The sequence below is a fragment of the Choloepus didactylus genome, chromosome 4 (assembly GCF_015220235.1).
Source record: "Choloepus didactylus isolate mChoDid1 chromosome 4, mChoDid1.pri, whole genome shotgun sequence".
Lineage (NCBI taxonomy): Eukaryota > Metazoa > Chordata > Mammalia > Pilosa > Megalonychidae > Choloepus > Choloepus didactylus.
The window spans coordinates 130739041-130766975 of NC_051310.1; the positions used below are offsets into that span (position 1 = coordinate 130739041).

General features: G+C 44.6%; 1 protein-coding gene and 1 long non-coding RNA gene across 2 annotated transcripts; one reads left to right on the plus strand and one right to left on the minus strand.

The window, feature by feature from the left end:
* On the plus strand, positions 1-27736 carry HDC (histidine decarboxylase). The gene is made up of 12 exons (XM_037834010.1): positions 1-125; positions 3127-3299; positions 7390-7503; positions 8374-8496; positions 11137-11271; positions 11520-11663; positions 12095-12161; positions 13030-13192; positions 13282-13372; positions 16990-17088; positions 26749-26850; positions 26990-27736. Exons 1-12 carry the CDS (start codon positions 98-100, stop codon positions 27734-27736), a joined length of 1986 nt encoding a protein of 661 aa, XP_037689938.1. The 5' UTR covers positions 1-97.
* Positions 10820-19130, minus strand: LOC119532035. The gene is made up of 6 exons (XR_005216468.1): positions 18336-19130; positions 16473-16599; positions 14106-14194; positions 13602-14007; positions 12378-12514; positions 10820-11397 (listed from the first exon to the last, which is right to left on the minus strand). It is a non-coding gene; the product is annotated as an uncharacterized LOC119532035 (long non-coding RNA).
* Positions 27737-27935: the final 199 nt, after the last annotated feature.

A 27935-nucleotide genomic window follows, 5' to 3' on the forward strand; every position in this document is an offset into this window, starting at 1 on the left:
GAGTGCAGAGCCAGCAGGCGGGAGGCTGGGCTGCTCCACCTGCTGCCTGTCGGTGCGGGTGCGTGCGGAGGAGCCGGAGGAGCAGCGGGGACAGAGGATGGAGGCTGAGGAGTACAGAGAAAGAGGTGAGCGATGGCTGTCTGGGACCCCCTTCCCGCAACCATCTCCTCCAGGAAGTGTCATTGCTTGGTGGCGCTCAGAGTTTAGGATGTCTTTTGACAAGTAGCATTAGAATTGCCTTCTGAGAGTTGGTGTCAGCAAAACTTTTTTTTCCTGAGAAAGGTGCGCGGGATCAGAGTTTAAAACTTTTCCTCAACCAGTCTTTCATCCTGTCTCATATATGCATTCTCATGTACATCACCCCTACAGTATCACGCTTTTTCTCTCTACTGTCCCACATGATAGAGGATTTGGATTCCTGACCCACTAAATGGGGAAGAAGGAATTATTCACATTCTGAAAGAGAAAAAAAAAAAGTCCCTAAGAATGATGTAGTCACTATAAACTCTTCTTTCTTAGCATTCTTCTCTCAGTGTGTGAGTATATAGATACTGTTAATCTCTCAATCCCTGTCCTTTCATTTAGTTATGCATTCCATAAATATTTAGCAAGTACCTGTTATGTATCAAGCCTTGCGTGTTGAGTGAAACTAATTGAATACCCTGCTTTCAGGCATGGCTCTCCTCAGAGAAGTAGGTAGTTGCTTAAAAGAGATTCCTGAATATTCTTCTATAATTTTTATATCCCCACCCCCCCCCCCCATTTGTCTGTCTTATTGTCTAAAATTCCTTTGCTGTAAGGTATTGTCCCATGTTAAAATCCAACTTTCCTCCCTATTTTCCATCCTGGGAAAACCCCCTTAAAGTGCATGAGGTTATTTCATTGCTTTTCAAAGGCAAATTTAGCTGAGAGCAGGTGCTTGTGGAAACTTATCTTGTGAGTGGAACACAAGTATGTTTCATACTGTCCGTGGACAAGTGGTGGGCTAGGTCCAGGGCTCTCAGAGCTCTAGAGGGGCGCTGGAGCTGCTGGGCTGTGGGAGGGAAGGAGGGGAGCAGGGAGAAGAGAGGAGGATACTGAAATCTCTTTGTCTCCCTCACAGTTTTGTCTGGGACTGATCCTGCTCATGAAAACTTTGTATGAGCTGGTGCTGAGGGAAGAAATCATGTTCTTTCTTTGCTTCTCTATTTTGGGGGGAGGGGGACGGGGGGTGGCTTGGGGGTTGTTGAAGAAGGATTATGGTTGTTGAGAGAGCTGGGGATACAGAAAGGGAGGGAAATCATGAGAGAGACCCAGAGAGAGATATACAAAGAAAGCAAGAGACAGAGGCACTGAAGACAGAGACCTCTCCTAGAGAAATGAAAGGGAGCAAAGAAAAATTAATTAAATATGATAGTGGATGGTGGGATGGTAGCCCAGTATGATGAATGTAATTAATATCTCTGAATCGTACACATGGCACTGGTTAAAGTGGGAACTGTGTTGTAAATAGTTACCGCAATAACAATTTTTAAAAAAGTCAATTCAAAATGATAAGTAAATAATTAGCAGTGACTTCAGAGTATTTGACTTCAGCAATTTTTCTTCCTTATTAGTGTGAAACATTTTTTTGAGCATCTAAAAAATGTTCTAGGTATTGGTGAAGGCAGTCAGGAGACAGATCAAGTGGTCCCTCATTTTCTGGAGATTGCAGGCTGGTTCAGGAGTCCTTACTTGGGGCCCATTGTTGTGCTTTAGGGATTTTGTGAACCTCAGAAATTAAACACAAAATGCTGTGTGTGTGTGTGTGTGTGTGTGTAAGCCTACAGTTTTAATAAGATTTCAAAGAAATCCATGGTGAGTCGAATTTTTCACCTTTGTCAGACTGGGCATGGAAACTTGCTATCTGTGTGCTAACAGTGTGTGTGTTTGTACATATGGGTTTATGACAATTTTTGGATAGAGAGAGCCACAGAATTTCTACTATATAGTAATAAATTAATAGCTGGTTTGTTTTTGAGAAGAAAATCAAGGTGGGAAAGAAGATAGAGATCAATATGGATAAATGAATGGGGAGGACAATGAAATATTTTACTTTTGGAGCTAAAGTTTTGTGCTTTGGAAATTTCCCTCTTGTTCATTTGTGCATGCACACACTCTATCCATCATTCATTCATTCTCTCACTCATTTTTTAATCCTGGAGACAAGGTCTGTGCCGAGGACCAAATTCTCCCCCAGCCCATGAATCCATCTCCTTTACCAAGTCTCTTGGCCTGGACCTGAAGGAGATGGGCACACATTGGTCAGGCCCAGTCAGGGGAGATGAGCCTGATTTCTCTGCCTCCTTTTTTAAATTAAAAAATTTTTTTCTTTAATTAAATTCAGTTTTATTGAGATATATTCACATACCATACAATCATCCAGGGTGTGCAATCAACTGTTCACAGAACCATCATATAGCTGTGCATTCATCACTCCAATCTATTTTCGAACATTTTCCTTACACCAGAAAGACAAGAATAACAATAAAAAATAAAAGTAAAAAAGAACACCCAAATCATCCCCCCCATCCCACCCTATTTTTCATTTAGTTTTGTCCCCATTTTTTTAGTCACCCATCCATACAATGGATAAAGGGAGTGTTATCCACAAGGCTTTCACAGTCACACTGTCACCCCGTGTAAGCTACATATACAATTGATGCAGTTTGATAGTTTCAGGTATTTACTTCTAGCTATTCCAAAACACTAAAACTTAAAAAGGGATATCTATATAGTGCATAAGAATGTCCACCACAGTGACCTCTCGACTCCATTTGAAATCTCTCAGCCCATGAAACTTGATCTCGTTTCATTTCACATCTCCGTTTTGGTAAAGATGTTCACGATCCCACAATGCTGGGTCCAGATTCATCCCTGGGAGTCATATCCCACGTTGCAGGAAGATTTACACCCCTGGGAGTCAGGTCCCACATAGGGGAGAGGGCAGTGAGTTCACCTGCCACATTGGCTTAGCTAGAGAGTGGTGGGGGGGGCACATCTGAGCAACAAAGAGGTACTCAGGGGGAGACTCTTAGGCATAATTATAAGGAGGTTTAGTCTCTCCTTTGCAGTAATGAGCTTCATAAGTCTCTGCCTCCCTTTTAGGAAAGGAGATGGTGGACTACATCTGCCAGTACCTGAGCACTGTGAGGGAGAGGCGGGTGACTCCAGATGTGCAGCCTGGCTACCTGCGAGCCCAGCTGCCCGAGAGCGCCCCTGAGGAGCCTGACAGCTGGGACAGCATCTTTGAGGACATTGAGCAAATCATCATGCCTGGGGTGAGTACAGGGACCTCAAGGGTGACTCTGGATTTTGGGGTGCAGAGAAGAAGAAAGGCCTGCCTTAGATCAGCTTGGGATAACAATGCATCCTGTGGCTACTTGGCAACCAACATGCAAGCCCACCTGCTGGGCCTCTGGAGGGCTAGAACTTTGACTAAAATAAGGTTTCTGATGTCATAGCTGGTCTGTAGTGTTTGGCAGGGCCCCAAGGGGAACAAGGACTGCATCCGAGGGCACCGTGCCAGAGTCCAGCTGAAGTGTGGAATGCTAATGAGGTGAGCCAAGAAGTGAAAACTGGATCTGAGGTGAAAGGACAATTGTAGATGGCACGACAGGAGTGGGGGCTGCAGATAGAGTCCCTGAAGCCCTGATGGCAAAGCCAGAAACTTACCTACAGAATGTCCGAGACTATGCTAAAGGGGAGGGAGAAAGCTGAGAGTATGTCTTCCTGGGGCATGCTGGATGTCCACTTGGGCGGCCCAGGAGGCTGAGTGTGATCTGATCAGCCCATTCCTTTCTCCTCCGTGAGGTGGGAACCACATCCATCCTTACCAAGGGGAGGTCTTATGACTGAGGTGCTTTTCAGGAGTGGGAAGGGGTTTCCCTTGATTTATTGATATTCTCCATGGCAGAGGGTGCAGCCTGGTGATAACACTGGCTGGGAACTGGAAACAGACAGAGGGTGACTGATGCACAAGGGCTTGAGATGGAACCCCGTGGTGATGGGCGGCTCCCTTTGGGTTATGACAATATCCCTGGCCACTAGGAGAGAGAAGCTGTGCCAAAGTGCTCATGCAAGTACCCCAGTCCTCCTCCCACCCAAGGGCTCCCTTTGTTTGAGCTCCCTGCCATGTGGCAGGCACCGCACTAGCTGCTTAACAGGCCAACTCATTAAATCCTCACAGTGACCCCGAGAGTCCTTGTTTTAAAGACGAGGAAACAGAGGCTCAGAGAAGTTAATTGTCTTGCCCAAAGTCACAAAGTTAGTCAGGTCAGGATGTTAACCTAGGCTATTCTCACCCCAAAGTGCCAGCTCTTTCTCCTACTCCACTATCTCTACTGGTGGGTGACTTAGTGTGCCTCAACTTAGCCCAGGCACCTAGGCACCCCTTTCAGCTGTGCCCCCAACATGCAGGCTCTTCTTGCTTTCTGTTCTTGGGGCCTGTGTTCAGAGGCTCTTCCTGAGGCTGAGACTTGAGATTTGTCTCCATCACCCCCAAAGAGCTTTGGACTCAGGTGTGACAGAACTATGCCCAGAGGGCAGGGATGAGAAATTATTCAAACTCAGAAACCATAACAATAAAGTGAAGGCAAGTTTATACAAGGCTACATTTTCATTTCTCTTTGACCATTTAGCCTGTTTCACAAGCGTCTTTTGAAAATTTCTGTATCAGCAAAGCTTGACCGAAGAAGTGATCGCCAAGATAAGATTATCTCATGGATTCCATCCCTGTAAAATGTAATCTTTCTAGGGCCCAACTGTAATCTGGTAGTGAGACTGAAAGCAACCGTCAAAAAGATGGGGAAATAAGCTGATTCATTTGATTGAAAGAAATTCCAGCAGTTGCTAGGGGTGTGTCCTTTCTGGACAGAGAGGTCTGTCTGCTTTTGATAAGGGCTGCTCTGGTTTATCTCATTTTATTTATCTTACAAGCAAAGACAATTGCATCTTGATAGGGCCTGGGGGTGGGAGCCCTACTTTGGGGTTTCCAAAATACTGTCACTAAGCACAGAGACAATCTTTCTTCTCATCTCACAGGCTGGACCAGCCCCTGGGAGGTGCCTGAAAGCTGTTGGCCCTTCGCCTTCTTGGTTCAGTCAGCACTTTCATTGAAAACTGTATTAATTCTTCCCTTTCTGCCACCTCCTAGGCACTAGGAGAAGAAAAACTCTCCTTTTGCTTTAATTCCAACCCTCATTTACCTTTGTGAGGGAGAGGGTGGCCTGAGGGGAGAAGGCAGGATGCCCTCCTGCTTTCGTGCTTGGACTCTGGAGTCGGACAGCCCTGGGTTCCAGTCTTGGCTCTGTTGTCTGTTCCGTATTATCTGTGTGTGGCCACAGGCACGCTGCTTCTCTCTGCTAGGCCCTGTTCTCGTCTGTAGAACTGAGCTAATGTTAAAACCTACCTCATAGGGGTGCTGTGAGAATTAAGATAAAGCATATAAAGTGGAAGATAGTATTATTACCTGTGATGCCTTCTATCTGGTGAAAATCTAAAGAGATTTGGTTACCTAAGAGTCTTCGGGGTATGTGAGATGTCTGTCACTTTATCAGGTTACCATTAACATCAGTGCTTTACATTTTAGAAATTTCCTGCCCATGCTGACCCTCACAAAGACCCTGAGAGACAGGAATTATTTTATGACAGGAAACTGAGGTCTAGAGCCGGGAGGCTTCTGCTTTCTTGGTAACCCGAAGCTTATACAAATTTTGGGATCCCCTCTTTAAGGAAAAAAAAAAAAAAAATTAAGAATGGATCTTGAAAGGCACCCATGCAACTTTAAGTTACTTAGCATCACAGTAACTTTACAAGGTTGCCCAGTGGTTAGGGGAAGAGGTAGGACTGAAACCTGTGCCTGATGCTCCTTCCACCATAACACATTACCCAGGACTTAGTCCTTACTCTTGCAGAATTATGAGAACGTGTGCAACTAAATCACTAGAGAATGGACTAAGATGATATCGAATGGGTGAAACATAGAAGGGATCACAGGGGGATGGGGGAGCAGGGGAGGAGCTCCTGGAGGAAACAAGTATTTAGTAGCTCTCTAGGAATTAGCAGGTTGGGGATGGTCATGTCTGTATGCGGGTGGCGGGGCTGGGGTGCCTTCCTATCAGGAGACACAGCATTGCTCAAAGATGCAAAGCAGAAATGAGCAGGACAGGCTTGCAGAACAGTGACATGAAGTGAGGTTAGATAATCAGCGAGGCAGCTAAGCCACTGAGGATGCTTCAGAGACCTGTCTTGGGGCCCTTTCTGTCTGGTCAGCTCCTCCTTACATCCTTTTTTTTTTATCGTGGGGTCTGGGGTTAGCCTGGAGGCGGGGCTCCCCTGCCCTGGGGCCTGCACTTCCTATCCCGCCTTCTCGTTTCTCCATCCCCACTGGGAAGCTAAGGACAGCTTTGAACCCATTCACACTGACCTGCAAGGAGTTGCGCCCAGAGAGCCCAGCACTCCATGAACCAAAGGATGCTTTTTGCAAGAAACTGGATGAAACAAGCAATCTGCCCTTCTGATGCTCATGGTCAGGGGGAAGCAGTGGAGACAAATGTGAATACAACTCAGAATTTCACGCTAGCTATTATAACAATTTTCATTTTGCATATTTCCTTTTAGTCTTTGCATATGTACAAAGGCTCCACTGATGAACTAGCTTAGAATAACAAAAACTTGCATGGCAAGAACGTCAGTGAACATGTTTTCTTTTCAGGGAGTCGTGCCACTTATTTGGCTGTTTTTTTAAAAAGTGGTTTTATTAAGATATAGTCACACACATACAATACATCCAAAGTATACGATCAGTGATTTACAGTATAATCACAGAGTTGGGCATTCATCACCACAATCAATTCTAGAACATTTTAGTTTCTCAAAACAAACAAACAAACAAACAAAAAAACATATACTTTTTATCCCACCCCCCATTATTGACCCTTAGCATTGGTATAGTATATTTGTTACTGAAAGAATATTAAAATATTACTGTTAACTATAGTCCCTAGTTTGCTTTATGTGCATTTTCCCCATATACCACTCTATTATTAACTCTTTGTGATAGTGATGTACATTTTGTTCTAGCTCGTGAAAGATCATTTTTACATTTTTGTACTATTAGTCACAGTCGTCATCCACTGCAGGGTTCACTGTGTTATACAGTCCCATGTTTTATCCTCTAGCTTTCCTTCTGACATACATGACTCTAAATGCTCCCTTTTAACCACAATCACACTCATAATTCAGTGCTGTTTTTCAAGTGTTGGCTCATTTCTAGAGTGGGTGCTTGCTCTTGCTGGGGAGTGTCTCTGGAGGAGGAAAGCGTCCTGGAAATGCCTCCCGGTGCTGACGGTGCGCACGCTCTACCTCCAGGTGGTGCATTGGCAGAGCCCCCACATGCACGCCTACTTCCCGGCCCTCACCTCTTGGCCATCCCTGCTGGGAGACATGTTGGCTGATGCCATCAACTGCTTGGGTTTCACCTGGGTGAGTAGCAATGGTTGTAGAGCCAGCTGCAATGGGGAGCATGGCATCCTGGGACTGACATATTTTGCCCTGGTCTCTGAACAGTGTTCCAAGTTAAATATGAATAGTGCTGACAGTCTTTGGCTTAAGCTTTATATAAATCATCTCATCTAATCCTTTTAATGCTACGGAATCATGAGACCTGGCCCCATGTTGCTGGTGAGGAAATTGAGGCTTAAGTAACCCATCTTCCCAAGATCCCGCCCCTCCCAAAGATGGAGGTGAGATTTGAACTGAGATCTTGCTATTACCAAAGCCCATGGCCCTAACTAGCTGACTTCAGTGTGCCTTGGGTCACAACTTTCCCCTTGCTCTTGTCTTCAGGGGATTAGCACTTTCCTTAATAACCCCTTAAGCACCAATCAGCTTTAAATTTGTGCCAACAGCCTCCTAGAACATCTTTACATTTTAAGCCTGAACTATCATAGGGTGGGAGAGGAGGCAGAGGGAGGCTTCTATCTTTTCCAGGAAGGGGTGCTTGCTTTCTTAGTCCTAAAACTTCCCCCTGGACTTTAGAATGCTTCTCAGCTGTATATTTTAGGGATTTGTAAAGCCCAAATCTAAGGCAATCATTTCTAGAGATACTTCTCCAAAAAGGCTTGGAGTCATGGGGGAATACATCTCAGTGAGGGCAACATGAATCCAAAGACCCAAATTCTTTCCCCTTTATTGGGTTGGCAGAGGATGGGGTGGGGCTGGGGGCACAGGGCCTGACATTGACCGCTTCTCAAGGGAGACAGTAGGTTCTCACTGATATTCTTAGGGCCAGGGCAAGGCCAGGACAGAGACTCATTTATTTCTCTGTTCTGAAGAAGTTCCTTTCCTTTTCAGGCTTCCAGTCCTGCATGCACGGAGCTGGAGATGAATGTCATGGACTGGCTGGCGAAAATGCTGGGACTCCCGGAACACTTCCTGCACCACCACCCTGGCAGCCAGGGGGGAGGTGTCCTGCAGGTGCCTCCACTGGCAAAGCTCCACCAAACTAGGGCAAGGGGGTTAAGCAGTGGAAGAGAAGGCCAATGCTTTCTCAGATGTCTTGGTTTACCAGGATGCTCTGCAAACACCACACGAGGGATTGGAGTAAACCACAGGAATGTACTGGCTCAGGGTTTCAGAGACCGGAAGTCCAAATCAGGGTGTAGCTAGAAGCTTGCTTCCTCCTGGGGTCGTTAGAGTTCTGGCTGGCTGGCTTTCCTGTCACTTGGCAGTTTTCTCCTTTCTCTTCCGGTTCCTTTGACTTCCTTCTTTTGGCTCCTCCCTGTGGCCTCCTCCTTATAAGTCCTCCAGCAATAAGATTATGACCCATCTTGATGCAATTGGCCACACCTTAATTAAAAATGCCATTTTCAAAAGTCTTATTTACAATAGGTTCGTACCTACTGGCATGGGATTTTACTAAGAAGATGTTTTTCCTGAGGTACACAGTTCAATTTACCATACTTGGCAATTCTGTTCTCCATGGACTTTCCCACATGTCCCCCACACCACCACCACCACGGCCACCACCATTGCCGTTACTGTCTCCTCTCCTTCTACTGACCCCACCATCACTAACATCACCATCGCCGTAGCCTCCACCCCTGCCACCACTGCTGCCACCGCCACCTCCTTCCTCTCCATACCCATGCCTAGTGCTGCCACGGCCTCACTCTTCCTTTCTCTTTTCTTTGAAAGCGGGTAAAAAAGTCAACACATGATCACATTTCTGGTATTACTTGATTCAACTCTCTTAGTTTATAATCTAACAACTCCCCTCCTTGCCCCATTTTGCACTTCATCATAAGAGAGGAAAAGAGATGGCAAGCAGGCAACATCTTTTCCTCCCTCTTAGGTCCAAGAGACCCTTGGCAGTGGGAGAAATTAACATAAATCAGTTAATCTTACCCTATGACCCTGTCTGTTGGTTATCTGTCAAACTATGGCTCTTCAAATATTTCTTTTATTTTGTCAAGAGTAATGTAGCATATATGGCTTTCTGGGTACCTGCTATAGACCATGAAAGTTGCTAGAAGCTCTCACATCCATAAACCATGGACAATTATGAGGGTTTTGTCCTGAGACCTTTGAGAACCCCCTAATTCTTGAGTTCTGTAATGTGTAATTTTCTTGGTTTTATTATCTACAAAACAGGAGCAATAATAATATTTTCTTCAAACTGTGGTTGTGAGGATTAAATGAACTCTTCTACTAAAAGAAAACAGCCACACTGTTCTGAGATGCAGGTGCTAGGCAGTTTGCTGGTCCCACTCGTACCTAAATGACTTGCCTGCCCACACCAGCCTTGCAGCAAGATTAAAATCTGCATCTCACAAAAAAGACAGATTACTACATGCCATGGATGGCTATTATTTTCAAGAGGACATGTTAAATGTCTTCTGTACATGATCTTGCTTTTCATCTGCTTATGTCAAGAACCCTGTAGGTAAATAGTATCATCCCCAATTTTTAAGATAATTGTAGTGAAGCTCAGAGAGGTTAAATAATTGAGCCAGGTCACACAGCCAGTAAGTGGAAGAATGAGGATTCAAACTCAAGCCTGTTTAAATCCAAACTGTGCTCTTTTTCCTATACTCATTAGTCATGTGAACTTGATTTAGTCCTGTACCTCTCTGAGTATCTCTTTCCCCATCTGTAGTGTGGCAATCATGATTACTATCTCAGAGAAGCTTTGGGAGGGGCAAGTGGGATAGCAGATGAAAGTGCTGTGTAAACTATGAAGTGGTATATGGATGGGAAATGTTGTTGTTGTTGTTATTCTGGCTTCCTTGTGGTGGAATTTCCAGCCACTGAGTATCTTGTGGATACCACTTCCTGTGATACTGTTTGTCAAGCTTTTAGGCAGGAATCTATCAGCCTGTAGGTCACCTGAAGATATCAAGAAGCAGTGACACCACAGACTGAGTGAATGAAGGATGAGAAACCATGAAGACTCCCAGGAAGTTGTCGAGGTGGCCCCCAGATGGATTCCCACAATCAAGGCCATAGCAAAATCCTACCCAACCCTTGTCTGAATAATCTATACTCCTACTCCAGGAAGCAGTTAGAGGGATGCTCTCCAATCTATAGATGGAAAAGAGTTGTTGGGAGAAGCAGTATTAGCTCAAGGTCACCGGAGTCATCAGCAACAAACTGGGGCCAAACTCTCACATAAGCCAAGACCCCCTCTGGATATCCCTATGGACTCAAACTCCATTTCCATTCCTTATAGCTTGTGAATACTTTATTTTAAACAAATGTTTCAAGGGAAGCAAAATTATATCTATCAGAGACTGTTCATTATCTTTGTTGGTCTCTGTGGCCTCTGTGGCCTCTGTATTAGAGATGTTGGGCATTAGGTAACTTTTTGCTTTCTTCACTTCCCTGGAAAATTAGGTGGCCTGGGGGATGCAGAACAGGTATGTGTGCTGGGGAGGAAGGACAACCCTCAGGTAGGGGCTGTGTACTTGCTTAAGAATAGCTGTAAACACACACACACACACACACACACACACACACACACACACACACACACACACACGAAACTGTGAAACCTGGGGGAATTTGCCAAGAGTGAACAGAAAGAGGCCGCCATTGGTAATCCTTCTTCCATGACAGAGCACGGTCAGTGAGTCAACCTTGGTAGCCTTGCTGGCAGCAAGGAAGAACAAAATCCTGGAGATGAAGACATCTGAGCCCGATGCTGACGAGTCCTCCCTGAACGCCCGACTTATTGCCTACGCCTCTGACCAGGTGAGTCGCCCAACACGGGACAAACCTTCAGGTTGGTGCTTGACCACTCAAGCCCCCTGGCTTCTGGAGTCTTGGTCTTGAGTAACTTTCTTTCATGCTGATTATGCTGGAGGTTGTCTTCGGGAACTGTAGGGGAGGACAGATTTCAAAAATTTGTATTTGATTCCCTTAGTCCTATGCTTCAACAGTTTCAAGAGAGTGCTCATCCCAGGATGATTCTTTGCTAGTAGGTTTCCCTGATTCTCTAGGCCCATTCCTCAGTGGAAAAGGCTGGTTTGATTTCACTCGTGAAGATGAGGTTTCTCCCTGTGGACGACAATTTCTCCCTCCGAGGTGAAGCTCTTCAGAAAGCCATGGAGGAGGACAAAGAGCGGGGCTTGGTGCCTGTCTTTGTAAGTCTGAAAGTATTCATAAGCTTAGAATGATAGACCTTGGGTTTGAGGAAGAAATTTTGGCAGAATTCAGGTAAGTAACATGCTGTAAACAAAATCAGGAAGTTCTCAAATACAATGTTTTACAAATTATGGGTTACCAGTTATTGGTGTGTTGTGAAACAATTTGTGGATCCTAACAGCATTAAAAAAAAAAGGAAATAGAATAGAATAGGGTATATATTGTTTCATGAAACTTTTCTTTCAAATATACACGCAGGTATATATGTACTGACTGAAACGTAAAATGTATTTCTTACCGTGGGTTAAGGTGAAATACACACTGTTCTAATGGGATGAGTGGGGTAGGTAACGTGTTAGATGTTTCTTTCAGGCCACATGTGTAACACGAGTCTGCCTTCCCACTTTAACCTGCCTTTACTTCCCTCCAGGTCTGTGCAACACTAGGGACCACTGGGGTTTGTGCATTTGACTGCCTGTCAGAGCTGGGCCCCCTCTGTAAGTATCTGTCCTGTCTGGCTGGGAAGACAAACAATAAATTTTTAAATGTTCCCTCGAGCAACAGCCGGATAACAGTTTGGTGGGATTACTCTAACCCCTCCTTGGTCAATGTGGAGACCACGGGAAGAGTCTCCAAGGTCACAAGGGCTGTTTGCAGCCAGCCCAGGCCGCTGCTTTTCCCAGTGGTGTGACGGAGGGCTACAGTTGCCTTACCCTGCATCCTGTTCTCAAGGCAGCAGTGGAAGAGCCTGAGGTTGTCTCGCCTCACTTGTATGTTGAAACCTTCTTAAAGCAGGTAATATCCAAAACCCAGGGTAAATGAAGCTACATGAACTGTTTCCTGTTTTAGGCTAAGGAAAGGAAAAGTGTTGGGGTAAGGAAATCATGGGATCAATAAAGATGGAGAAGAAACCCAAATGGGATTATTTAAAAATTCTCTAAGCAAGCTATCCACTAGACATCCCCTCTCTAACTTGAGATAGATGTATCATCTCTCTAATTTGGCACTAGATGCACTGACGTTGCTCTCTAGGCAAAGGGGAAGCTGATCTGGAAGTTCTAGGTTGAGGCCAAGAGGGTGTTGACCTTCCGCCTAGTGAGAGAAAAGTCAGGGTGAGGTTTTGTTGATTTTGCAGATAGGAGGCAGCAGCTCATCACTCAGCCTCACTTCCTCACACTGACACCCCTCCTCCCGTCTCCAGCTGCCTTGATCTCTTACTTAGCCAAAGCAGGCCATCCTTTCCCAGCTCTTCCCTTTGCCACCCACTATCCATCCAGCTAGGCCAGGAGAGGGAAGCCTTTCAGCCTGCTGGTTACAAGCTCCTCCAACCCCCCTGCCCCAGCTATGTGATGTCTCTCTCCCTAGGTGCCAAAGAGGGGCTGTGGCTCCACATCGATGCTGCCTATGCAGGCACTGCCTTCCTGTGCCCCGAGTTCCGAGGCTTTCTGAAGGGTATCGAGTATGCCGATTCCTTCACCTTTAATCCTTCCAAGTGGATGATGGTGCACTTTGACTGTACTGGGTTCTGGTGAGTGAGGCAGCCAAGTTCTGAGCATATGGGAAAGAGCCAAGCTCTGGACACGCCTCAGCTGCTAATGCTCATTTGGAAATCCACAGGGTCAAGGACAAGTATAAGCTACAACAGACCTTCAGCGTGAACCCTGTCTACCTCAGGCATGCCAACTCAGGGGCAGCCACCGACTTCATGGTGAGTAGCTTGGGCATGGGCAGCTCGATGGGCCTCTAACACGGCCGACGGCTTTGAAACTGGCTGCCTCTGACCCAAAAGGGTATCCTGTCTGTCGGCACCCATCATAAAGTGCACACTTCAAGCCCAGCCCATAATATTGCCTTTGTAGACCCTTGGTTTCAAGTTGCACCTAAACATTTAGAACGAAACCTAGAAAACCATTAAGAACCTAGAAAATTAGACCAACCTTTGAGACAAAATGGATCTGGTGCTATTCATGTTTCTTGATTATCTGTGGCGTTTCTATTCCCAGTCCCATTCTCCATGTCCAATTCCCTTCTGCCTCCATCTTGGATGATCTTTCCTGCTTTCTGCCCAGCATCAGGATGGGGTGGGAAATTTCCTTGGGTGGGGAAAGAGTCTCCATGCTTAACTTGCCTTCACTTCTTGCCCTGACAGAGGCACTGTGGGATGCTCTGTGGTGGGGATGGGGCATGAACACCCTTCTGAAAGTTTGGGTGCTTCCAACCACTCCTGGTCTTCCCAAACTGTGGCACATCAGCACTCTCATTCTCCACAGTCTCAGCCTGTACCGTCTCTTGGGGAAACAAGTTCTTCAGACTTTCTCCTCAGTTTGAAGATGAGCCCTTTAACTGCAGGGAAGACAAGGATGTAAACAAATATGTTACATATAACATGGCCAGCAGGAGGCAGCAAAACAGACTACCACAAGCTTTGTTTGGAAACTTACTGGTTTGGGAAACATTGGACCTCTCGGAGCCTTGGCTTTCTCATTTGTAGATCAGGAATAGTGGCACATATTTCGTAGGTGTTGTATTGCTTAAATGGGAACATACATGTAGTTATCTTAGTGCAATACTGGGAATATGGTAAATGCTCAATAAATAGTAGCTGTAATAGTCATAAAAGCTCTTCTTTTAAGCTGCAGAGATTTGCTATAGCAAAGTGATTACACATGTAGGCACCAAAGCCAGATGACCTGTGTTTGAATCCTGGCTCATCCATTTACTAATTTGTGTTGACATGGGCAAATTACTTAAACTCTCTTTAGATTTCTTCCTCTGTAAAGTGAGGTGGTAATAACAGCACTGCCTAGGCTATTGTGGGGATTAAGTGAATTAATTCAGTGAAGCATCGAGAGCAATACCTGGCACCTCTGAAAGTTGTTCTTTGTGAAGAGATGGTTTTGTCTTATTTCCTTGGACAACTAAAATGTCTTGCTCTGTTAGTTCTAAAATAATACCTCCATTATCACTTGATTATACTGGTTATTCTTCCTCAGCTCAGCTCAGGCTTCCTTTAGGTTTTTGAAGCTTTTTGATTGGAATTTCTGGCAACGGGTTTGCAGTGATTGGGGAGGACCCTCCATAGATGGATGAAGATAGAAGAATAATTGTTCTTTCATCTTCATGGCCCTTTCTGATGGGTTTTCAACAATTTTTTAATTAAAAAGAAAAAAAAAAATCCCATAGTAGCCCAAGGGACAGATATCTTTAGTAATAACCCTAGGTTTCTTTCCTGAGAGTTAAGTGATCCCCATTCTCCTGTAAGTGTATTTGGAGCATCATAACTTAAGAGCATTATCTCATCCTTGCCAATTTTGAATTTCATGTTACTGTTTCTGTTCATTAATATCAGTGTCTCAACATCTTTCTGTAGTTCAATTCCATCAGTTTGGAGATTTTACTTGCTCTCTCTTTACCAAACAATTTATAAATATATTAAATTCCATTTGTCCCAGCACTCATCCTGGGAGCCTTACTATTGTTACTTCGTTATCCAGAAGGTACTGCTTTATGCTTATCCTTCCCCCACCTCTAATCCTATAGATGTATTTTTCAAGTCTATATAGAAACTCCTAGAAAACCTAAGCTGTTATCTTTGTTGTAATCTAGGGGTCTGACCTGTTTCCCAAGCTCTTTTTCACCCGAGTGGCTACAGCTTTTAATAGAAACTCAGCTTTGCTCGAGATGAGCCAGAAATAAAGCAGCATCCTGGGAGAGAAGACTTATAAACTTAATCCCCGGGGCCTTGGCACAACCTAAAATCAGGCTGGATTCTCTGATATCAGGGAAGCTCCCCCACCCTTACCCCAGTATGCCATGGGAGAGAGCACTAGTGGAGGGGACACTGTCTTGCCCTTGGCAGAGAGAACGGCCCAGACCTTGCTATTGTTGAAATGGCATGGAGAAGGCCTGGGAATGGCTCAAATTAAAGAAGAGTCGTGTTAGCCTTTTTAAGTCCAAACTTCCTGTTCCAGTGGAAAATGTTGGTAGGAATTACAGGTGACATAAAGTAGCTGATTAGCCATAGTCACCTGGAAATTGGGATGATTTTAGAGAAGGTCCCTGTTATCCTATTTATCATTCAGTGTCCATCTTGACAAGGCGTGGAATTGAAGTTTTCCCTGTGACCAGGATTTTGTTCTGCTTTCAGGTTCAGATGCCCTCTGTTGGCAGGCAAAAGTCCCCAAGCGGGTCCTCAGCACTAGAGAGTTTTGCTTGGAAACCAGACAGTGTATTTGTGAGGGAGGAACACGGGCAGTCAACAAAAGGGTAATATCCAAACTGTGTCTTGTTCAGGAAGCCATGGGTGAAGGATGGAGGTGAGGAAATTGTGAGGATTTGGCAATTTTTTGGAGGGACTGATAAACTACTAACGGGACAAATATTTATTGCAGTCAACAGAAACTGTGGTAGAATCTTTGGCATTTGAAAGCGGTCATTAGAAACCACATTACTCATCAGAATAACTGTAGATGTTTTTCAAGCCCTTTGCTCTATTTTCAGATCTGTGAAATTGGATTGAAATTTTTCCTATCTGTGGTGTCACAACCTCGAACTTTAAGCTATGTTGAAATTGGCCACCTAGCACAAAGGGTCAATTTTGGTCTAACACTGCCAATATCAGAGGCAGAGGTTACTATGCTCATTTGACATTTCAAAGCCTGAGGACAGAGGAATGTCACAGGAAAAAGTCAGGACAAGACAGTGAGATTAAAGAATGACCTTTTTGGTAGAACAGAAATACTGCTGGAAATCATAGCTCACATTTTTATCATCTAAAAAGCCAACATTTGTGCTAGTTGACAACTTACTGCAGAGCTCTTTGCATCCATTCCCTGGGAGCCGCTGTAGTTTTCCGTCTCATGGATGAACCAGTGTAATAAGTGGGCAGCTGGAGGAGAAACCCAGTCCGTTGTCTGAGTTCCTAACCACTAAACTCTACATTGGGGGTGGGGGTGGGGGAATAAAAGTAGAAATTTATTTTCTGTCATCCAAGCAACTTAGTTTCTTTTAAAGAAAAAAATGTATTGCCCCTATCTTGAATTTCAGGTTGGGAGGAAGTGTTTAAAGTAGGATTTAAAGCAAAATGCTCTTCTCACTGGCTCAGGGTCACAGACTTGGTTTCTACCCGTTCTGCTCATGGAGCATTCATTTGGGGCAGCATTTGGGTAGCTTGCCTTGGTTTCCTCCTTAGAAACAGCTGCAGGAGTCATGGTGACACTGTACGTCCCTGGAGGGCTGGGCAGGTGACGGGTAATGCCCCGGAGCACCTGAGAGAGTGGGGCTCTCTCGTCTCTAACTGTGGGCACTGTGTTCCTTTGTTTCCAGCACTGGCAGATTCCCCTGAGCCGGCGGTTTCGCTCCATTAAACTCTGGTTTGTGATTCGGTCCTTCGGGGTGAAGAATCTTCAGGCGCACGTCAGACATGTATGTAGCATGTGGCCAGTGGGGCTGAGCATGTTGCATCACTTTGTTTTCTAATGGGCAGGAGGCTGGTCTCTTCTTTGCAGACCTGCCCGGGGGACCTGCGGCATCTGGCTCAGGTGTCTGGGCCTGTTCTCGGGCCCCTGGGACTTGACTATTCAAGGTGGCAGTGTCTTGTTAGCTAGAGGACCAGTGAGTAGAACACGACCCTGAGGGCTGTCTGGTGTCTGTCCTCCCTGTCACTGAGCACTGGGGGGTGATGTCTCAAGAGCTTGGTTTGCAGAGGGAGAAAGTAAATAAAAGGGCGGCATGTATGGCCAGGGTAGACCATATCTTTTTTAAAGCCTTTTTCTGATTTTCATGGCTGTCTGAAAATTTTAGTCATTATTATGGTCATGCTTGAAACATGGCTCTCCTGGCTTGGACAGGTAGACTTACCACGTCTACATGTAACCAACATCCCTACCTTGTGTCAGCGAGTATTTATCAAAGGCCTGTTTGGTATAATTTATTTCAATTCAATTCCACAAAAACAGTAACAACAGCAACAAACTATTGTATTAGGAAAAGGTAAACAGGTAAATGAGACGGGCACCATCCCTGTATTTGTATTCTTCATGGAGGGAGTGAGATTTCATCCAAGAAATGTAACCAGCAGCCAAATTCTCCCATTTTTACATAAAAGACTAAGTCATTGATAAAAACAGCCATGAGTAACCTCATCAGGGTAAAACCAAAGACACTGTTCTTTATTACCATGCATGTCTTTCCCCTTCCTCTTCTCCTCTGGGAAACTCCTGCCTCATTAAACAAGCACAACAAAATGAAATGTTTGAAGCAGTAACTATGGCTGGCTTTACTGTTGGTAATTTTATATTTATAGTCCACATCAAGGTGTTCACTGGGCATTTACAAATGGGTGGGCTGCACCAAGCATGTTGAGGGACTTCAGGGACTTTGTGCTCTCTCAAGCCTCAGGATGTGGGGGCCATGAGTTCTGTTCAAGACTGGAGGGTGGTAGAGGTTATAAGTAATTGAGAAAATCATTTTGCTTACTATCAGGGACTGCATATTCAACGTGCCCTTCTTTGTCAATCTTCTGAAACACTGCCTCTTGTGAGTCACGCCCCTGAATTCCCATCAGTTTCCATTGCCTCACAGCCCACACCCCTCGGCCTGCCCTTCAGGGACAGGATGGCTTCTCACCAACCCATTCAAACCCCATCCTCAGACCACTTGTGCACCTTTACCTGTGCTGTCTCCCTCCTGGATTGCCCTCTCTCCCTCTCCGAATGTTGGTAATGGATTAAGTCCCACTTCTCCCAGGAACTTCCCTGACTTTCCATCTGTCCTGGTCTCTGCTTCCTTGACATTCCTAGAATCACCTTCTCAAACATCCTTATTTTGGCTTATTTGCCAAAGGTCCTGCAATAATAAGGGGTAGAATTAAACTAAGTTATTTCATGTGAGTTAATTTTATCTCTTCAACCAACTGTAATCATAGTTATTATTACTTGAATAGTGCCTTAAACAACAACAAAAAGTTTTGCATTTCATTAGATTCTTCACAATGCTTTGGGGTGGTCACCATGACCACCCCCATTTTCAGGTGAGGCTCAGAGATGTAATTGTCCTGCTGGAGGGGAAGGCCTGGGACTTGACCACAAGCCTCCCAATTCCAAATCCTTTTCCCACACGCCTGGGCTGCCTTCTATTAGGCTGAGCTCTTAAAGGTCACATAAGCCCAAGCTTTTCATTTCTTTGTTATAGAGAGATAGTGCTTTAGAGAACAGGCTCTGGGTTTGATTTTTAGCTCCACCCCTTATTATTTGGTGATCTTAGACAAATTACTTAACCTTTCTGTGTTTGATTTCATAATCTGTAAAATGTGAAAATGATAGTGCTTCTCTCAAAGGTTTATGGTAACGATTAACTGAGATATATATATATATATAATATATATTAACTGAGATATATATATATAAAATCCAGAAGCCCTGGCTAAGTTGACATGTGGACCCAACCATCACAGTCCACCCCTTATCAACTTGGCAGCTATACACATCACCTTCAACCATACTTATCTCTAAGTAAATAACAGACATATATATGTGTGTGTGTGTGTGTGTGTTTATATATATATATATATATATATATATAAAGCCTTTAACACAAGGCCTAACACTTGTTTAAGAACTAAATGTGTATTTCTTCTTCTCCTCCTTGACTGCCTCCACCTCCACCAACACTTTCTCCTCTTTCTCCATTTTCTCCTGTACCTCCTCCTACTCCTCATTATTATTATCTTCATCGTCATAGTCATCATCATCTCCTATCACCTTGTATTAGTTAGGGTTCTCTAGGGGGACAGAATCAATAGGAGATATCAATAAATGTGAGATTTTATAAAAGTGTCTCACACAACTGCGGGGATGTAGGAATCCAGATTCTGTAGGGCAGGACACACGAGTACAAATTCCTTAGGGCAGGATGCATGAGTCCAAATTCCATAGGGCAGGCCACAAGCTGGCAACTCTGATAAAGTTCTTTGATGAACTTCCCAGGAGAGGAAAAAGTCAGAGTTCTCTCTTCTTCTTTAAAAGTCTTCAACTGTTTGGATTAAAGGATTTTCTCATTGTGGAAGACACTCCCTTAGTTGATTGTAGATGTAATCAGCCATAGATGCAATCAGTTGACTGATGATTTAATAAACCAGCCATGATATGTCCTTGCAGTAATGGTTAGGCCAGTGTTTGCTTGACCAGACAACTGGGCACCATCACCTGGCCAAGTTGACACATGAACCCAACCATCACAGTCCACCCCTTATCAACTTGGCAGCTATACACATCACCTTCAACCATACTTATCTCTAAGTAAATAACAGACATATATTTCGCCTAACAATACTCTGCTGTCCTGTGTACAACCAGAAAGACACTAAATCTCTCTAGAATTGGATGGAAGTCCTTGGGTGACATTAACTCTAAAAATTCATTTCTTGTAACTTAAATACTGCAAAATGAACAATACAGCTTATGTCATATGATAAGAGGATAAGATAGACAAGGAAACAAAGATATTTCCTTTATAGACAAACACAAACATACTCATAACAAAAGGGGGAATTATTCATGCCATCATAGTCCTCATTTTTGTAACTGGTCATGTGGTCGTAGTTCATATTTATCACTACCTTCTTCCACTATCCATTCCCTTTACCCTCAGCAAGCACTTCAGCTGGCCGTGGTTCTTTGCCTGGTGGGGTGACCCAAACCTTTATTCCTGAAGTTTCTGGGCCTTGGCAATCCTGCCTGGATTGGGTTGTTGCAGTTTTCCATTGACTTTAATCACAGGGCATAATAGTACTAAGAGATGCCCTAGGGGATCTCCTGTTTTCCAGGAAAACTCTTCTTTACCTCCATTGTGTAGATAGTTGCAGTCCCATTTCCCCTTGATAGTCAGGATCAATCACCCCAGCCAGTACAGTAATCCCCTTCCTTGCCTGTTGATTCAGAGGCATGAGAAGCCCAAAGTGGCCTGGTGGCAGTCTTAACTTCCAGTTCAATGGAATCATTGTTGTGTCTCCTGGTGGAAGCACTCCTCCTTTTGGAACTAAGACTTGTAGACCAGCAGAGCTTAAGCTTGCAGGGACAGGAAGCAAAAATTTTTCTAGCGGATCACTAGGGGTGATAGTGAGTGGTGCCACTCCCATTTCCACCCCTTGAATCCTGGATAAATGGATCCTGGCTATGGGAAATACAGCACCACAGAGTAGACGGTGATTCAGAGCATACACAGCCTCCTGGAGAACATTGCCCCAGCCCTGCAAGGTATTGCCATCTAGTTGGCACCATAATTAAGTGTTCAACAAGCCATTCCATCATTCTATTAACCTAGCTGCCTCTGGATGATGGGGAACATGATAAGACCAGAGAATTCCATGAGCATGTACCCATTCCCGCATTTCATTTGCTGTGATTGGGTTCTTTGATCAGAAGCAATGCTGTGTGGAATACCATGATGGTGGATAAGGCATTCTGTAAGTCCACAGATGGTAGTTTCAGAGGAAGCATTGCATACAAAGAAGGCAAACCCATATCCGGAGTATGTGTCTATTCCAGTTAGAACAAATTGCTGTCCTTTCCATGCTGGAAGTGGACCAATGTAATCAACCTGCCACCAGGTGGCAGGCTGATCACCTCGGGGAATGATGCCATATCGGGGACTGAGTGTGGGTCTCTGCTGCTGGCAGATTGGACACTCAGCAGTGGCTGTGGCCAGGTCAGCCTTGGTGAGTGAAAGTCAATGTTGCTAAGCCCATGCATAACCTCCATCCTACCACCATGACCACTTTGTTCATGAGCCCATTGGGCAATGACAGGAGTGGCTGGGGTAAGAGGCTGACTGGTATCCATAGAACGGGTCATCTTATCCACTTGTACTGTTAAAACCTTCCTCTGCTGAAGTCGTCCTCTGGTGAGCATTCACATGGGACACAAATATCTTCATGTTTTTTGCTCACTCAGAAAGGTCTATTCACAATACCTCTTCCTCAGACCTCTTTGTCACAAATTTTCCAATCATGCTCCTTCCAAGTCCCTGACCATCCAGCCAAACCATTAGCAATAGCCCATAAATCAGTATACAAACACCCCTCTGGCCAGTTCTGCTTTCAAGCAAAATGAAGAATCAGATGCACTGCTCGAAGTTCCACCCACTGGGAGGATTTCCCCTTACTACTCTCCTTCAGGGACATCCCAGAAAGGGGCTGCAGTGCTGCAGCTGTTCACTTTTAGGTGGTACCTGCGTATCATGCAGAACCTTCTGTAAACCAGGCCGAAGTTTTCCCTTCCTCAGTCAACTGACTGAAAGGAACTCCCCAAAAGGCCATAGCTCTGGGATGAGAAAGACAGAGTAATGTGGCAGAAGTTGGTGCCATGGGCATTTGGGCCACTTCCTCATGTAACTTACTTGTGTCTTCAGGACTCACTTGAGCTCTATCTCATATATACCATTTCCATTTGATGATGGAGTGCTGCTGTGCATGCCCAACTTTATGGCTTGGTGGGTCAGTCGGCAACACCCAGCTCATGATTGGTAACTCAGGTCTCATGGTAACTTGGTGGCCCATGGTTAAGTGTTCTGTCTCTTCTAAGCCCCAATAGGAGGCCAAAAGCTGTTTCTCAAATGGAGAGTTAGTTATTTGCAGAGGATGATAAGGCTTTATTCCAAAATCCTAAGGCCCTGCATTGTGATTCTCCTATAGGAGCCTGCCAAAGGCTCCAAACAGCATCTATATTTGTCAGTGATACTTCCAGCAAAATTGGATCAGCTGGATCATATGGTCCAAGTGGCAGAGCAGCTTGCACAGCAGCCTGGACCTGTCACAGAACATCCTCTTGTTCTGGTCCCCACTCAAAACTAGAAGCTTTTCTGGTCACTCAGTAAATGGGTTGGAGTAGCACACCCAAATGAGGAATATGATGTCTCCAAAATATAAACAGGCAAACTAGGCATTGTGCCTCTTTTCTGGTCATAGGAGGGGCCAGATGCAACATCTTATCCTTCACCTTTGAAGGGATATCTTGACATGCCCCATACCACTGTACACCTAGAAATTTTACTGAAGTGGAAGGCCCCTGTATTTTTGTTGGAATTATCTTGCATCCTCTAATATGCAAATGCCTTACCAATAAAGCTAGAATAGTTGCTACTTCTTGCTCACTAGGTCCAGTCAACATGATATGATCAATGTAATGAACAAGTGTGATGTCTTGTGGGAGGGAGAAACAATTGAGGTCCTTGCAGACATGATTATGACCTAGGGCTGGAGAGTTGATCTACCCCTGAGGTAGGACAGTAAAGGTATACTTCTGCTTTGAGTCTGCTGTCCATTATGGTAGTCACACCCACGTTGTCTTTGGGGAGTAACTGCTGCCACATGGCTTCTGCTAACTCGGGATCTGATTATCCCCACTGTGTTTAAGGATTCCAGCTCAGTGACAGCAGTTCCCACAGTAATATCTGACCTACAGAGAAGGGTGTCTACAGAGCTCTTCAGGGATGATGGAGCTAGTCTCACAAATTTATTCCTCACAGTCCTGGTAAAAGGTGTGTCCTCTGGACATTCCTGGGTGTGTGAGCAGATCTTCCATGATAAATCCACTCTAACATTTCAATCTCTCTGAGCCTTTGGATCCCCTCCTCCACATTATACCAGGGCAGTTCTCGCCTGTCAATCTCAGGTAATGTCAGTCACCTTTTGATCCATGTTTGAGCCAACCACCCAAACAAACCCCTTTTTAATCCCTTGAGCTACAACACTGAATGCAGAATCTCTGCTTAGTGGGCCCATATCAATAAATTTAGCCTGATCCAACTTTATATTCCTTCCACCATTATCCCACACCTTTAATATCTATTCCCACATATTCCCCTGATTTCTGTCTATGTAAGTTGGAAAACTCATGCAGTTCTTTTGGAGTCTAGCATACCTTCTCATGGGTCACACTTTGTACATAACCTTTTGCGGCCTGGTGGGACTTTAGTCTAGTTATAGTTCTTGAAGAAAATAATGGTGGTGGAGGTGGGTCATGAAAAGAATTAGAAGTATCCTTCAAGCCAGTTACCTCAGGGCATTCCAATGCAGTTTCATTTCATAAAACAGGATTAATCTCTCCAGACAGAGGAGTGAGGGTTGTTTCCCCAGGGGAGGTGATTATAGGTTTAGCAGGCACTGAAGGGTTAATCTCTTTAGATAGAGGTTGGATGGCAGGCTCCTCGGGGCAGACTGGAGGTCAGGAATATGTCTCCTCAAGGCAGGCTGGATTTGGGGGTGCTGTTTCCTCAGGGCAGACCATTATAGATATATCTAGCAAAGACTCAGCAGAATCCAGGGTTCCTGTCCCCACTGCCATTATTGTCAACCCATATGTCCTCATCCCAATTTTCAGGATCTCATTCTTTTCCAATCAATGTCTTTACTTTAACAGCAGACTCCCTGGGAGGTTTAGATTTTAGTTTACGTTGTAAATCTGCTACTCACACAATGAGACTCTGGGTCTGATTTTCAGAGGTCTCAAGTCTGTGGTCATAGGAAATAAGATTTTCTTTCAGAACACACATAGAAACCTTTATATCTTTCATATGGTGTTTTAAGTTGCAAATTTGAAGCCTTCAGCTCATCCCTTTCTCTTATAACTGTATCCAGCATATCTAAGAACAACCAGCAAACATCATTATTCCTCTTAACTCCCCAAAACTCTGTTAAGGTGTCAAAAACACTGTCACCCAGAGCTTTGCCTTGTACAACAGTATGATTAGGAGACTTAAATGGTGACATTTTTCTTATCTGTATTACCAACTCACGCCACGGACTTTCAGTGCCATCTTGTTTATTGGAAATAGTGATTAGTGCCTTTGAATTTAATCAGAGTGGAAAACCAATTGTAAAAGCCCATTTTAAGATTCTGTTTCTCAAGAACCATTCCTGGTACAAAGCTATATTATTTAGGTTCTCTAGGGAAACAGAACCAACAGAAGAGATCTGTAAATATGAGATATTATAAAAGTGTCTCATACAACTGTGGGGATGCACAAGTCCAAATTCTGTAGGGCAGGCTGTGAGCTGGCAACTCCAGTGAAGGTTTTTGATGAAATCTCCAGGAGAGACTGGCTGGCCAAAGAAAAAGTCAATGTTCTCTCTTCTCCTTTAGAAGTCTTCAACTGATTGGATTTAATCTAGCTGATTCTATTCTCTCATTGCAGAGGATAATCCCTTAGTTGATCATAGATGTAATCAGCCACAGATGCAATCAATTGACTGATGATTTGATAAACCAGCTTTCTGGTTTATTAACCAGCCATTGAAATGTCCATGTAGTAAAGGTTCAGCCAGTGCTTTCTTGATCAGACAACTGGGAATTATCACCTGGCCAAGTTGACACATGAACCTAACCATCACACACCTACCTCAGGAATTGGCAAATGTTTTCTGTAAAAGACCATAAAATAAATGTTTTGGTTTTGTGGGCTGTACAGTGTCTGTTGCAACTGCTTGACAGTGCTGTTGTAGCATAAAAGGGCCTTAAGACAATATATAAATAAATGGATGTGGCTCTAGTCCAATCAAATTTTATTTACAAAAAGAGGTGGTGGAGGCTGTATTTGGCCCATGGGCTATTGTTTGCTGACCTCTGACCTAGGATGGTGCAGAGCACTGGCCTCAGAGCTCCCTTCATACCGCAGAAGGGTGTGTTTTGGGTGGTGGAGATCCTGCACCCTCACCTGACCTCGGTTTCTATCTTGTTGCAAACAGCATGTGCTGTGGGTGGCAGCAGAGCATGTGGGAGGAGGATCTGTTTGGCAACCAGGAGACCTGTGTTCTGCCACTTGTACTTTGGGCAAGTCACTTACCAGTGGCTCTTCCTAGAAAATGAGGATATTGAACAAAGATGACTTCTGAGACTCCTTGCTCAAAAGGGTCTGTTTCATGGTACCTAGCTAGTGTAATTCTAGATCCATCCCTGAACTACTTAATGGTTCTCATGTAGATTTAAGAAAAATTTACTCAGAAAAATATCAATGTTGTCACGGCAGGTGGGTGGAAATGGGCCTGGAGGGATAGATATACCAGGAAGAATCATGTCAAAATCAGAAAATGAATTGCTAAAGTTTTAGCCAGGAAACATTTAGAAGAGAGGCTTAGGGCTTGAAAATGAAAAGTTCTTAGGGTAGCACTGGGAGACTGTCTTGAACAGACCATACGGCGGAGAGGGAAAGGGGTCCTGAATGAATTTTGTGGCAGAATTTTTCATCATCTTCCCAAGATGTGATTAGCTAAAATCCTTGCCTTCTCTTGAAATACAGTAGCAAGTGTGAGAACCAGTTGATAATTATTTTCTTAAATATTTTATTGAGATCCTTCTGGATGTTTGGGGAAATTTTTAAAAATGGAAGGAAAGGCAAGACCTGTCCATGTTTAATGATCCTAAGTTAGAAAAGGCATAAGAAACTTTAAAAGATGACATAAATTTCAATGAAAGATTAATATGATACAAAGTCTTTTCCATGCTGTATGTGGGGATGATATATAAAAATAGGAGTTCTGTGGAGTGTCAGGAAAAAGGGGATGTATAGGCATTTAGGTACAAGATGTGGAAGGTTCGAGAGGCAAGGGAAACCTGTAGAATTGGAATGGGGGCAGAGCTGCCTGTAGCCCATACGGTGTTTTTGTGGTCACTGGGGACAGATGCTGCTAGGTCTGGGCAACTGCAGCCCCTTGGGGGCACCTGGCCGAGAAGGCAGAGCACGGGCTGGGTTGGGGCCCTCACTTGTTCCCTTGGCCAGTCAAGAAGCTGTGAAGCCATGGACTTCACAGTTACATGGACTGCAAAGCACATGCCTTCTGGTTTGGGGAGTAAGTCCAAAGAGGGGCCTGAAATACAAGTGTATGAGTTGGAGCTGATGTAACAAGAGATTGGGAGCCACTGGAGATTTTCCAGCTTGGAATATGAGCAGATTTTAAATGGAGATGATAAACCCATGTGGACGTCTATGGTTCAATGGAGTTGCTGGCTAAAACTCAATTAGTGGTATGAAAGCTTGTTCATGGTTCATCCCTTTGCCTGATTATTAATCTAAGTTCTCTCTATGTTCCAGGGTACTGAAATGGCTAAATATTTTGAATCTTTGGTCAGAAATGACCCTTTCTTTGAAATCCCTGCCAAGAGGCACCTTGGCCTGGTTGTTTTTCGGCTAAAGGTAATGCCATATTTTACATCCTGCTGGGAATGATGTAATTCAGTGTCCTAGGGTCAGTAGTTGCTCAATTTCTTGGAAATGTAAATTCTGGGTACAGGGGATGTGATGCAGACTTCACTTCTCTTTATCCTTCAAACAGGGTCCTAATTGTCTCACAGAAGGTGTGTTAAAGGAAATAGCTAAATCTGGCCATCTCTTCCTCATCCCGGCCACCATCCAGGACAAGTTGATCATCCGTTTCACTGTGACATCCCAGTTTACCACCAGGAATGACATCCTAAGAGACTGGAACATCATTCGAGATGTGGCCACTCTCATCCTGAGTCAGCACTGTACTTCCCAACCTGGCCCTCAGGTTGGGAGCCTCATCCCCCAAACCAGGGGCTCCAGAGCCATGGCCAGTGGAATGTCCCTTCAGTCTGTCAACGGGGCAGGAGACGACCCTGCCCAGGCCAGGAAGATCATCAAGCAGCCTCAGCGTATGGGAGCCAGTCCTATCAGAAGGGAAGACAGCTGCCATCTTGAAACCCTAGTGGACCCACTTGATGACTACTTTTCAGAGGAGGCCCAGGATGTCACCAAGCACAAGCTGTCCTCCTTCCTGTTTAGTTACTTGTCTGTGCAGAATAAGAAGAAGACAGTACGTTCCCTCAGTTGCAACAGCGTGCCCATGAGCGCTCAGAAGCCACTGCCTACAGATGGCTCTGCAAAGAATGGGGGCCCCTCTCGGGTTAGAATCTTTTCCAGGTTTCCGGAAGAGATGATGATGATGAAGAAAAGTGCCTTCAAAAAACTTATCAAGTTCTATAGCGTCCCCAGCTTTCCAGAATGCAGTCCTCAATGTGGGTTCCAGCTGCCCTGCTGCCCTCTGCAGGCCTTGGTTTAAACCAGGGATCTGCAGCCTGGGTCAGCAGATGTGATTCACAGAGTCTGAAACACCTCAAAATTGTATTGCAAATTTGTGTGCTTATGTGTATGTGCATTTTTCTTGAAAGAGTCTGTAATTTTTATGGACTCATAGGGGTCCATGACCTGCAACAGGATAAAAATGGAATGTTTAAGCCAGCATGGTCCAGAAGGTTCTA